Source organism: Oryza sativa, chromosome 11, assembly GCF_034140825.1.
Source record: "Oryza sativa Japonica Group chromosome 11, ASM3414082v1".
NCBI lineage: Eukaryota > Viridiplantae > Streptophyta > Magnoliopsida > Poales > Poaceae > Oryza > Oryza sativa.
The window spans coordinates 3,995,714-4,009,356 of record NC_089045.1 but is presented as its reverse complement, the minus strand read 5'-3'; the positions used below and the strand labels follow the sequence as shown (position 1 = coordinate 4,009,356).

General features: G+C 39.8%; 2 protein-coding genes across 2 annotated transcripts; both read right to left on the bottom strand.

Moving 5' to 3' along the window:
- Positions 1-1,104: 1,104 nt before the first annotated feature.
- LOC4349932 (dirigent protein 2) lies at positions 1,105-1,822 on the bottom strand. Its single transcript, XM_015760905.3, has one exon. The coding sequence runs from the start codon at positions 1,803-1,805 to the stop codon at positions 1,251-1,253; it is 555 nt and encodes a 184-aa protein (XP_015616391.1). The 5' UTR covers positions 1,806-1,822; the 3' UTR covers positions 1,105-1,250.
- Positions 1,823-7,480: 5,658 nt separating this feature from the next.
- On the bottom strand, positions 7,481-8,029 carry LOC136353899 (dirigent protein 2-like). Its single transcript, XM_066305204.1, has one exon. The coding sequence runs from the start codon at positions 8,027-8,029 to the stop codon at positions 7,481-7,483; it is 549 nt and encodes a 182-aa protein (XP_066161301.1).
- Between the last annotated feature and the right edge of the window lie 5,614 nt (positions 8,030-13,643).

Genomic DNA, 13,643 nt, shown 5'->3' with positions numbered 1-13,643 from the left:
ATCGAGTGATATTTAAATATAAACCTACAATTAGATTGTATATACATGTGGACAGTATTGAGGCACATCGATCCATACAGTGTTGACTATAGGTAAAATACTCCGATACACTTGGTTTGGTTACTTAAGTATAGGAGTAATAGTATGCCGTCTGGCTTTTAATAGTTAACACTATTGACTTTTATACATATATTTGGAGACTCGACCTATTAAAAAAATATAATTAATCTTATTTTGTTACGGTTTATTTTATTGTTATTGTACTTTAGGTATGACTTATACTTTTATATTTTTATATTTGTACAAAATTTTTTAAATAAGACGATTAGGTAGTCAAAAGTAAGTTAAAAAATAAGCGACGTCAAACATTGAAAACAGGGAGTATTTGTTTTCCTCGTCAAATATTACATGGACATGGAAAGCCTCTAAGCAAGTTGCTAATGAGCTGTTAACCACACCCAAAGTTAAATGCACGCTGAGCCACAGAGAGTCTCAGAGAGTATAAAAGAACTTGCATACATCATACATGCATGTATTAGTTAGAACACAAGATTGATGCACAAGATAAAGCTAGCAATTGTCCCAGTACTATTAAGAAAATCATATACTATAAAAGAAATATTTAAGCAATTACAAGAAGGAATTATTTTATTTACCGTGAATTAAAATTTGGAGATTTGACCGCAAGCATTAATTCAGAGTCTTTATCTATTGGCAAGTTGCTAGTGGCTATGGCCACTTATAAATTCCTCATAATATCTATTTTTTCTCAGATTTTGTTTCATTAATGGTTTTTCTTTGCATATATATTTGAACATGAAAAAGAAACAAACACAAGGGTATTACATCAGACACCCTATACTGTCGATCTGTCAAAGACTGAGACCTAAGATTGTAACAGGGTCAACCTGTAAACTCACTTATAGACTAAATCCAGGGTTACTACTTATTTAGCCTATAAGTGGATTCACGAGTTGACCCACTTATAACCTAACTATTGAGATAGAAGCTAGTCTAGTAGTACTTCTGTACCATATATGTGGTTCAATTTGAAACAAAAGTTGTACCAGTCCATAGAAAAGGAACCAAATGTATATCCTACTATACACATCAAACCTTGGAGAATAGCAATTAAATCCAACCTTGCATGAATTCTCCCTTATTACACAAGATATGTGGTAGAATTAAATAAAGCTTCTCTCTTGACACCATCAGTAATTAACTAAGACAAACTTAAGCGTGCATCAAGATCAATGGAAGACATAGACGTTGTACTCCACGATGGCGTCAAGTCCATTTGAGTCAAGAAAGTAGGTGCGGGCTTGGGCATAGCCACGAGCGAAGCGGAAAGCACTGGTGCCACCGACAACCGGCATCTCACGGATACTGTCGGATATGTGGTTGCTGCCGAGCACGGTTATCACGCTGCCATTGTACGGCCCAGCAGTGAGCACGATGTTCATAGCCTGTAGGAAGCCTATCCGGACTTGGTCTGATGAGAGGTACATGCCCTGGGCTCGACCCACGGGCTTGGACCTTGGGTCAGGCCCCTCGGTCAATGGGTCATCCATGACATACACCGTCCCGAAAGAGGTTGGTGATGTTTTGTTCGGTGGGCTGACCACCTGCACAGCGGATGGCGAGGGGCCGGTAATCTTGTCATGGAAGTAGAAGTGTATGTGTGTCGGCGCTGAACTATTGCATAAGGAGCTACACCCATGCCCATACCCGCTTTGCGTGTCGGCCTTAGTAGTGGCGGCCAGCACAAAAAGGAGCACACTCATCACTACTATTTCCTTTGCCATTTTTTGATCTTAGAGTTTGTGTTGAGTGAATAACACTCGCATCCTATTTATAGAGGCATGGGAGCTCTAGGGCTCTATATATGAGTTGGAGGAGGGACACGTGGCGAGCAGCGATTGGAGGAATTATGGCTATCTATTAATTGTTGCTCATGACCAATTGGAAGTACATTTTAGTTGACATGTCCTTGTAGATCGACTGAACCGAAAGACTAGAATAAAAGATTGTAATGCTTACTTAATTTGCATTTAGATTGTGTATGATTAAGTGTGGTTAACATTGAGGCACATATAAGAAATATATGTGTTACTTTCAGTAAAGTACCCCGAATCTCCAAACTAGTTGGTTAATTAATTTTTAGTTCTCCAAACCGAAGGACGATGCCTTGTAGTTTGCTGAAAGCAAGGGCCCAACCACGCCCAAAGTCCACGGTGCAATATCACTTGTGCACAACAATGTGCTCCTAGAGAAAACTAAATTACTCCCTCCGATTTGATAATACTTGTCGTTTTGAACAAGGACACGGTCTCTAAAAAGTAACTTTGACAACTATTTTCTATTATAATATAAATATATGGTTTTATTGAAGTACTTTTTAAGACTAATCTACACATATGGTTTTTATATTTTTAAGATAAATATTTTAGAAATTATTTGTAGTCAAAGATTTTAAAGTTTGACTTTATTCTTGTCCAAAACGACTAATATTATCAACCCGGAGAGAGTAAACGAAGTCCTAGAAAAAAATTTCGAATTGCGTGATGAATTAAGCTTTTAAGCGCCAGCATCGGACGCTAGAACAGAATGTACATTTCTGATTTCTGGAGCATAATATACTCAAGAGCAAGCAAAGGTAAGGAGCTAAGCGCAAAAATATCATACTGTAAAAAAAATGAAGCTCTTGACAATCTTGATGATATTTGCCATAATTAGATACTCCCTCCTATCACTTTAATTTGATGCGGGGAAAGCTAAGCTTAACTCTCCCAACATGAAGTAAAAATGACTAGAGGGAGTAATAACAAATTAAGATACACATGCATTAAAACATACCATCGACAGTGAGACATATGTCATATGACTTTATCGATTTTAAGATATACTAACCCAGTCTTTAAATGTGCTTACAGAGATAGAATATGTGCATGTGCATTTATTGAAATGAGAGTATGTGCGTGTTATAAGCACCTACATATATATTGTGTTAAAAGAAAAAAGAAATGGCACATTTGAGGAGTCTTGAAGGATCTCCAATGCCTCTCAATCGATCTCTTTGCCAGCATTTCTGAAGCAGCTCAGCCAGCTTGGAGTGGATATCTTTCAGCAACTCAACCAATTTGTTCTAATTCATCTTGTTTTCATGAGAAAGATGGACTAACTAACTTGCACCTCTAAACAGGAAAACAAATAATTAAGTTGCACACGAAGGAAGGGAACCAAATATATAAAAGATGATTCGGTGAAAGAGGAAGGATGGCATCAATTTTCGAAGACACTGAAACAAATTGTATCAATTCCCTCTTCAAATAATTGTTTTCTAAAAACACATTAGGCGCTCACATACACACACTTAGCCTTATAAAGGCACATACACACTCTATCCCTTGAAGGACCTCTGAGAGATTTGACTGGTATATCTTGAGGTTGATGAAGTCGTCGTAGACGCATCGCTGTCATCGTCTATCATTCAAATCTAGAACTTGAAAAAAAACCAAACCCTCCTCTACTCTGATGACCCAATGAATGTTGCTGGTTGTTTTTATATCTGAAAGAATTAATTAAGGGGATCCTTTGCTTGTGAATGCTCTGTTTTTTTAAAGAATTCTGAATGCTCTATTAATGTTTTCTTTTGGAGAATCGATGGGGATATGGTATAACGAACGCCAATCATCCGATTTCACAAAACACACGATACGATCTGAATAGTGAATACTGGATGCTCGTGAATATTTCAAATATTGGAGCTGAAGCTGAGCTAAGAAATACTCCTACACGATAGTTAAGCATATCAATTAACCCTATTTAATACGGCAAACTCGTAATCACATGGATCCAATTAACCCTTTTAAAAAATATTTGTTAGACTTAATTCGATAGATTTTTTAGAGGAATCTTTGCAGATTCTCTGCTGTCCCATTCGCCACAAGATTCATGCCGGGGTCTTCTCCTCTTACTCAAGAAATTAGCGACAGCCCAACCGATTTAGGTTTAGGGTTCGAAGTTGGGGTGGAAGGGGACGGGGGGGGGGGGGGGACGGGGGACGGGGGAAGTTCACAGGGCTTAGCGAGACGGCCGTGGGTGGCAGAACATGTGGGTGGAGCTAAAGCCACGGGATCGTTAGCAGGTGGTTGGCCAACATTGGTAGCGGGGGTGTGGGTTCCTGACCAGTTAGGAGGTGTGGAAAACAATGGGGTGGGGCACCTTACCACCGCATGATGGGAAGGAGAGGGAGAGAGGGGGAGATGGGGTGCATGATGGCTGACATGGCCTCACTGGCACCATTGGCGCCTTCTGATGAGGGCAAGGCCGGGGAAGGCGCAATCGGCGAGGGAGGCAACATTATCGTCGAGATTAGGCGCGATTTGAAGCATTGTGTAAAGGAGAACGACAGAGAAGATGATAAAGTAGAAGAACTGTAATAGTACGAATCTTAAAGCAATCCAGGGCATCCAAAAGTGACTGAAATGAGGAAGCATTTTCTTGTGAATGTTACATAGTCAGTCCCTTTGCCTCAAGATCTTGCATGTCGATTAAAGTTGGGAATTTTTTTCTTCTACCACTTATTGAAACCGTATTTTTCGTCCCGCCATCAAAATTTTGCATTTCTCTCTTTTACCACTACTCCATTAGTGCCCCATCCTCTTTTGCCATTCTGGTGGTCAATGTCAGTTGACCATCATATTGTCCACAAAAACCAATATATGCCCCTGTGTAGCTAAAAGTTACTATAAGAGAACCAATGAAAATGTGATTTATCTTTTAATTTTCAGAAGTTGTATAAAACAATTGTAGGAAAAATATTTATGCTGTAAAAAAATTGTTGGAAAAAAATTCAATTCGTTTGGAAGGTTTATATAACTTTGTAATATATTTAGAGAAAAATCATTTTTCACAGCCACATATAAATACCTTATAGCTTCCAATATTTCAAAATTCCTAGTATAGACTATTGTTGGGAAAAATATTTTTCCGATGGCTGAAGAGAGAGAATACAGCAGTCGAGTCCCCTCCGATTTGCTGAGTGGCGGAGAGCTGCCCCAGGAGTTGTGATTGTGAACGAGAGCGACAAAAGATTTTACCCCTCCATGCCGTTATTTGTTAAAACGATTTTTCCGTTGATAATTTCTGCTACCGTTAACGACTTAATGGAGGTGTTAGTATAATAAAAGTATCTAACCTTTTCATATAGAAAATAAATTAACGGTTTGGATGAAGTTTTACTATCGATAGAGAGCACCATAAAGAAAATAAGTTTCGCCAAATAATCTTATAAATCCCTTTTTCTAAGTATATTGCACATGTTCCTTATTTAGAAAAAATATATAAAATTATAACTTAAGAAATCAAGATCAAATATTGTAGTTTAATGGGTTTCCTTGGAAACAATTTACTGTGAGCTAACTTAAGAACATGTACAATAGCAGGCTATAAGCCAGTTACAAACATATTTTAAAGAGATATAAAAGCGAAGAAAGAAGAGCAGCGGACTACAGATTTGTAGCCAGCTGCAGCGCGGACTCCAAGACATAATGTGTGTATGACAGGTGAGACTAAGTATTAATAGTATAGTAAGCAACAATTGTATAAATTGGCTATAGATAATTTGAAGCTAGTATTTGGCTATACTATTAGCCTTGCTCTAAGAATATAAGAAGAGATGCCACAGTTGCTTCGCTTGCTTACTACAATCGATTTTGCTATATCTCACTCGAAAGATTTTTTCTTATCTCTCACTCGAAAGATTTTTTCTTATCTCTCACTCGATTTTCTCACTCAAATTTACAGTGTGTTTTCTTGTAAGTTACAATGTAATTTATGAAATTTACACTGTAACTTTTGTAATTTACAGTGTAATTTTTGAATCTTCGCATATAAGTTTTGAAATTTATATTGGATTTGGTCTTTTTTTTCTGAAGATATGGAAATATAGTGTCCATTATGGTGTTTCTTAGTTGTTTTTTGCATTTTACTGTGTCTATTGGATTTTAATCCAAGGATTAAAAATCTGTGTGATATGATTATAAAAATCTTTCGAAAGATGCATAGGTACTCCCTACTACAATTGCTGCAGCTTGGGGCCGGCATGGCTAACCCACATCAGATGCCACACATTTTGGGCTACGCATGCGGCCCAATCAAATATATTCCACTTTGGCATAAGTTCACATTGGCTTCCTCAAATATATATAGTTTTAATCTAATTCTTATCTCTCAATCGCTCCTCTAATTATTAAAATCGATGCAAAATGACCCCCTTGATGGTTTTGAGAGCGGTTTTTTTGCTAATGTAGCTCATTGACTTAGTTTGACCGGCTGATTCAGTGTGAGACCCATATGTCAGTGCATCCTCCTCTTCTTTCTATTTTTCTCTCTCTCCTCCCTCCTCTTCTCTTCTTGGTCTTCTTGGAGGCAGGGGACGATATTGTACATGCATGGGTGGCAGCCGAGCTTAGCGCCTACGGCGAGGCCGTGTGGGTCCTCGACGCCAAGCAAGAGGTGTTGAGCCTGTTGGCACCGGTGACACCATGTGCGTGGTGCGATGTCATCGGAAGTGAGGAGCCAAGGAGCTCAATCACCCGCTCCACGGTGGTGAAGGGAGGCGAGGAGCCAAGGCGCATGGGCGGTGCCCGAGCTCTGCGTCTATGGCGAGGCCGCACGGGTCGTTCTCGACGCCAAACAAGAGGTGTTGAGCTGGTCGGCGCTAGCCACGCCATATGTGCGGCGTGATGTCATCGGTAACTAATATAAATGAATTAATTACTAATGATATCAATTTTTTTTTCAGAACAGATATCAATTAGAGTAGTTAATTGATGGAAACCCACCTGAGTTCGTCGCCGCGGTATCGCAGTGCGCGCGACGACAAGCGGCGGTGTCGCGGGGCTAGCATTAATTTGGTCCCTTTTCTATAGTGTACAATTCTTGTTCCAAATTAATCTATACGCTCTAGAAGGATGATTAAATTTGGAAATATATTAGGATGTAATTTTTTTTGGCACAAATATACCATTGATATCGCTAAATCTTTGCACGAATATAACGATGGCGTGACGAGTCGACGAAGAGCGCCACGGTCTCGTGGGACGCGAGATGGGCGGTGTCACAGTGCGTTGGCCCGAAATGGACAACGTTGTCGTAGACCAATCTTCAAACTTTGAAGATTAGTAATTAAAGCAAACCTTGCATGAATTAAGTCTTCCTTATTACACGGGGCACATATGTGGTAGAAATTTAGTACTCCCGACATTCCATATGGCTTGCACTAGTCAACACAGTGCATGTTAAACTGTTAAGCCATATGGAATGTCGGGACTGGTACTTTGATAATAGAATATTTATACCTTTTTTTTTCATAAAGATGAGTGGTCCAAGTTTATACATGAATAGTATCTTATATCAAGTAAGAGGGAACGGAGGGAATAATAGCATCAACAATTAAGCCAACCTAGCATGAAGATCAATGGAAGACATAAACGTTGTACTCGACAATGGCATCAAGTCCGTTTGGGTCGAGAAAGTAGGTGCGGGCTTGGGCATAGCCACGAGCGAAGCGAAAGTGGCCGGTTCCGCCCAAAATCGGCATCTCATGGATAATGTCGGATATGTGGTTGCTGCCAAGCACTATGACCACGCTTCCATTATACGACCCAGCGGTGAGCACGATATTCATGGCCTGCAAGAAGCCTATCCGGGCTTGGTCAGACGAGACATACATGCCCTGGGCATGGCCCACGAGCTTTGATGCGGGATCGGGCCGTTCGGTCAATGGGTCATCCATGACAACCACCATCCCCAAGAAGGTCAACGATGTGTTGTTTGGCGGGTTTACTACCCTCACCGCTGACGGTGACGGACTGGTCACCTTGTCATGGAAGTAGAAGTGTAGGTGTGTCGGCACTAAACTGTTGCCTAAGGCGTTGGGCCTAGACCTGCCTTCCATGTCAGCCTTAGTAGTAGTGGCCAACACAAATAAGAGTACACTCATCACCGCCAATCCTCTTGCCATTTTGATCTTAGAATTGAATTTGTGTTAATTTGTGTTGAGTGGATGATATACTCATGACCTATTTATGGAGGCAAGGGATAGGACAAGTGTGAAGCAGTGATTGAGGGAATCATGGATATCTATTGTCTCCTCATGAGCAATGGATATTTCATTGACCTGTCCTTGTAGACCGAGTGAACAACCGAAAGAGAATAAGAGATTGTAATGTTTTGCATTTAAATTGTGTATATGTGTGGACAGTATTGAGGTACATATATGAAAAATGTTACTATCACTAAAATACCCCAAACTAGTTGGCTATTTTTAGTTCTCCAAACTGAAGGATGCGTTAAGTTAATTTGGCACATTATACGTACAAGGAAAGACTGAAAGCAAGGTCCTAACCAGCAGCATCATAGCTAGTCAATCAATGCCCAAAGTCCACACGGTGCAATATCAGTTGTGCACAAAAATATGCTCCTAGAGGGAAAAAATATATGTTTGAACCAAATCCTAGAAAAAAAAAATGAATTGCGTGATGCATTAAGATTTTCAGCGCCAACAATGTAGTATAAATGAACAGGAAGCAATGGTAAAGAAATTAAGCACAAAAAAAACATGCTGTAAAAAAATGGAAACATTGACAATTGTGAAGATATTATTTATGTGGAATGTACTACGTTACACTTCTCACATAGTATTACCTCCATCCCATAATAATTACATTTCTAGAAATTAGAGATAGATTAACATCAAACACAATTTATCACAATAACCATATATATTTAATAACTACACTGCATGCGCATATTCTATATGTCTATACTTGATTAAAAGGAAAGTTGAGCAACACATTCGATATGTAAACTTAATTAAAATGAAGGTTGGGGGTACACATTCCATTTGTTGTTGTGTCCCATCTTACCAGAAATACAATTTTTTAAGATAAAATTTGAATGGTAGAAATACAATTATTATGGGACGGAGATAATTCTTCTATAAAAATCAAGCAATATAATTATACTTGCGTGTAGTAGTATGCAGAGGAAATAGTTAACATTTGGCAACAAACATCCATGAAATTGCTGTATAAGGCCCTTAACAAACTTGTTGCCTCTGTAGAAAAAAAAAAACTTGTGTTTTCAGACTACTCGAGACAATCACAAAAACTTCTGTAATATGGCATGGTTGGCATTATCGTTCTAAAAAAAACAGTTTGTTCACATTCAGGTTTCATAATTGTTTACATATGCATTTTGTACCCGTTTCTACAACGAGGCTTTGATGAAGTGGCTTAACAAAAGTTTGTTCTAATTTATCTCGTTTTCTTGAGAAAGATAAATTAACTTGCACATCTAACCGGGGAAAAAATTAGCAGGATGGACATAAATTAACTTGCACATATAAAAGATGATTAAAAAAAATCAAAATCTCTTATACTGTGAAACGGAGGCAGTACCTTAACATTACAACTTAATTAAAATCCAATGGCAACATGATATAGTTTGAAAGGTTCGCTCAAGAAAAGAATTATTGTGAGTTCACTTACGAATTTAAGCATCTATTGCAGCTGGTTGCAGTGACTGCGGCACATCACATGGATCTATCGAGCTTAATTCAGTTGGAAACCACCTGGCCCGGGTGACCGTCTCCAAGAAACTGTGAAGCGACAAAAGAAAATCTCACAAGAAAACAGTTCATCATAAGATGCAAACAAATTTTAAAGTGTTTGCTTGCTTGGATTTTTTTTTCTTGTATTCATGCCCCCATCTCCGGCGGCCGCCAGCGCCACAGCCACCGACACTAGCATGGCCCTCTTCCGCACGGTCTGTCTTGCTCGTCGGTGCAGAAGAGGCCGTAAATAGGCCCATCGAGATATGGGCCGTTTCATCGGTACTCTCTCTGTTTCACAATGTAAGTCATTTTAGCATTTCCTACATTCATATTGATGTTAATGAATCTAAATAGATATATATATATGTTTAGATTCATTAACATCAATACGAATGTAAAAAATGCTAGAATGACTTACATTGTGAAACGGAGGAAGTACGTTTTATATTTGATCTTTACCTTACCCATGAATTAAGACTCAAATTAATTTAGAGTAAATTTCAACTAACCCCATGTACTATTATGGTCTAAATTGTACAGAACCACGTGGGTTTTGACACGTAACACATAACCTTGATTATTATGGCCATGAAGTTTTACAAAACCACACTATTGATCATTTTGAATTATAAGCTATTTATTCCTTATATAAGTGTTACATACATGTAAACATACAATTTTGAATTTTGATATAGGAGTATGTCGATTTGGTTAACGCCATGTGTTGATGGACTATGGTGCCCACCTACGATATTTGTAGAGTATGAAAAACGTTGAGATCATATCTAGCTAGCAGACAAGGGACAAGTGTTTATATTGGTTCGGGGCCTTAAGATGACTAATAACCCTACTTCCATTTATATGTATATCAGGGAAAAAGTAGATTACAATCAACGACTAGGGCTTTGGCTTCCTCCGAATTGTATCTCGATATTGCTCTTGTTATGGCTTGTAATTCAATATCCTCCCCTTATTGGGACCCTGTATTTATAGGGATGATCATCTTTTTCTCAAAGTAGAAATCAGAGAACCTGAATTAGATATGGTCCAAGAAGACCTTATTTTCTCTGAATATGACTTTGACATCTTCTATCCCTAGAAAACAATTTCCTTTCGGATCACCGTATTACCTTAATTGACTATATATTCCTGTATATTATTAGGTATGTGGTACTTTCATATAGCACAAACCCAAATATAAGAGGTATGTCTTATCCTTAACAGTTAACACTAATAGTGTGGTTTTAGAAAACTTTTGGACCATAATTATGTGTCACATGCTAAAATCTATGGTTTTATGTAAATTGGCTCATGATAAGTGGGGTTTTATAAAATTTAGATAATTTTTTACCTAGCTTAATATTACTGTTACAGGAAGATCTGTGATCGAGACAAGAGTTGTTGGCTGGAATAGACACACCACATAATAATCTCTATTTGGCAAGCATTACAACGGCAGCTTAATTTTAAACCAAACAAAATCTTGATCTTTTTAAAAAAACAAAAAAAAAGAAGTAACGACAGCACGTACGATGCATGAGAAGGTGAGTTGTTATAATCAAGCCCACAGATATATCATATATAGCGGTATACCCCTGCCGATCAATGGAGGCACGTGTAGAAGAGGCATCAAAATTTAAATAACTAAAGCATGCATTTCCACCAAGTATCTCCATCCATCCTAAAATATAAGGCAGAAGATTTTGGTGAATAAAACATATCCTAATACCATGAATATGAATAGAGAGTTGTCCAGATTCATAAGGCTTGTTTGGGGGAGCTTAAAATTTTGAGAAGCAGCAACTGAGAAACTAGCTAGTGAGAATCTGGAGAAGCTGGGAAACCCAGCTTCTGTCTTCTAGTTCATTTTCCAGATTCTACAACCACAAATTCTTAGAATTTGGATAAAAAGCTGGACTGTTTTGGTGAGCTTCTGGCAAGTGGTAAGTACTGGAGATTCTAGGAGAAGCTACAGCTGCTAAAAGCTCCCCAAACAGACCCATAGTAGCAGAATGTGTCTCATCGAATATCATAGTCCTTTTTATATTTTGGGATGGAGAAAATAAGTGTTAAACAAGATTGAAGAAATCTAAACCAAGCCAGCTGATCTTCACCTACTGCATCTACTACTTCTGTCAGCTTCCTCAGAGTCCATATATATCCCAACTTGCAGCGTGTATGCCGTAAAAGTATCTAGTATGGACTATGGATTACTTCATTACAAATTAACCCATTACCCATCATATGCAAGATCAGTGTAATCATGTAATGTAAAGGCACAATCTCGTGCTGTTTTCCCTTAAAAGAATTGTAATGTAAAGTGAATACTAAACTGATGAACACACAAGATCAGCTAAAATCAATTAACTAATCCTCCATTGCTAGCTAGATGTATTGCATGCCGCATGTGCAGATGTGCTAGCTTGCAGAGCTAGTTGTCTTCGTCTTCGTCTTCGTCTTTGTCTAGAGATTTGTCTAGGGAGTAGAGACGACGATGACGACGACGAAATCATCGAACTAAACACAACCACCACCACCCCCTTGCCTTTTTATGTAGATCACCCTATAGCTACCTAGCTTTAATTATATCGATAAATTAACTGTGGAGAATATGGATATTCCATATCTACATGACAGTTATAATTTAATCGGATATACGGTACCAAATATAGATAGAATATCTTTATGAAGACTCGGGTTAGTTTTTTACTTGTATGTCAAGGAAATACCCGAGATCTTAGTCGGTTACAATTGTATTTTATCTATAATCCCATATTCCGTTACGATAAGAGTTGTATTTTGTAAAGCGGACTCCTTCCCCTATATAAGGATGGTCCGTGTGTCTCTCGGGGCGCGATTCTTTTTTCCAATTTATACAATCAATAACGTACTCGGCGGAATCATCCCCGGACATGAGTAGGGTATTACTTCATGAATATGAAGGCCTGAACCTGTATAAAATTCATTGTCTCCAAAACCATCAACTTTCCTAGCTTGATAGCCACCCCCTTTTATTATTGCCGAAATCTTGTTTCGACAGTTGGCGCGCCAGGTAGGGGCAGCGTCAAGTTTTTGCCGACTAAGTGCGATGGGTTCCGTTTCTGGCATCGACAACTTCGCCTTCCCTCCCGGGCAGGCGTTCTGGTTCGGCAGCCTCAACTTCATCACCAACGACTTCGGCAAGATCTCTCTCCTTGACTCGGATTCGAACCAGTCGGGGAGAGACCAGGTCCCCGTGCCGTTTGGTATTCCGAACTCGGCCGAGGCCTACTCCAAGATCATATCTTCCGAGTCGGCTTCAAACCACTCGGACGAGATCCAATCTACTCCTCCGCGACCAGATCAAGACGACGGGTCCTATCCTTCAATCTTGATGAAACTTCCTGATGACTTGGCTGCCGTCTTCACAGCCAAAACATCTCCCACTCGGAGATCTAGGCGAGCTCCGGCATCGGCCCCGATCTAGTCTAGATCCAGGGAGGTTGGCGTTATACTCCAACCTCTTGGGACAGTCTCGACGGAAGAGATGGATGGCTACCTCAGCTCCCCCGGCGTCAGTTCTTGACCAACCAAGATCCTCGACTACGACGACTTCGGCTACCACTATGACCACGGCGACCTCGACAACTTCGACGACAGCTATGAGGATAACTACACGCCCCTCTTCTTCGGCGTATTCATGGCTGCCAACGAAACGGAGGAACAGCGCCGAGCCCGAGAAGCGGACCAAGATCGCGCACGGCAAGAAGCTGAACGTCGCCGACTGGAGGAAGAGCGACAGCGACAGGAGCGAGAACGACTACAGCGTGAGCAACAAGATCACGAAAGGATTGCAAAGGAGGCTGAAGATCGACGGCAACGCGCCTTGGAATCCGGGCGGCGAGCGAGATAGCTCATTGGGCAACAAGACGTCGACGGAACAGCGGTCTTTCGCATCCCCCAGCAGAACGCGGTTGCAGCAATCACTCTCCTCGACACCCTCCTCAAGGAAGACGCACTCAACTAAGCTGATCATGTTGTC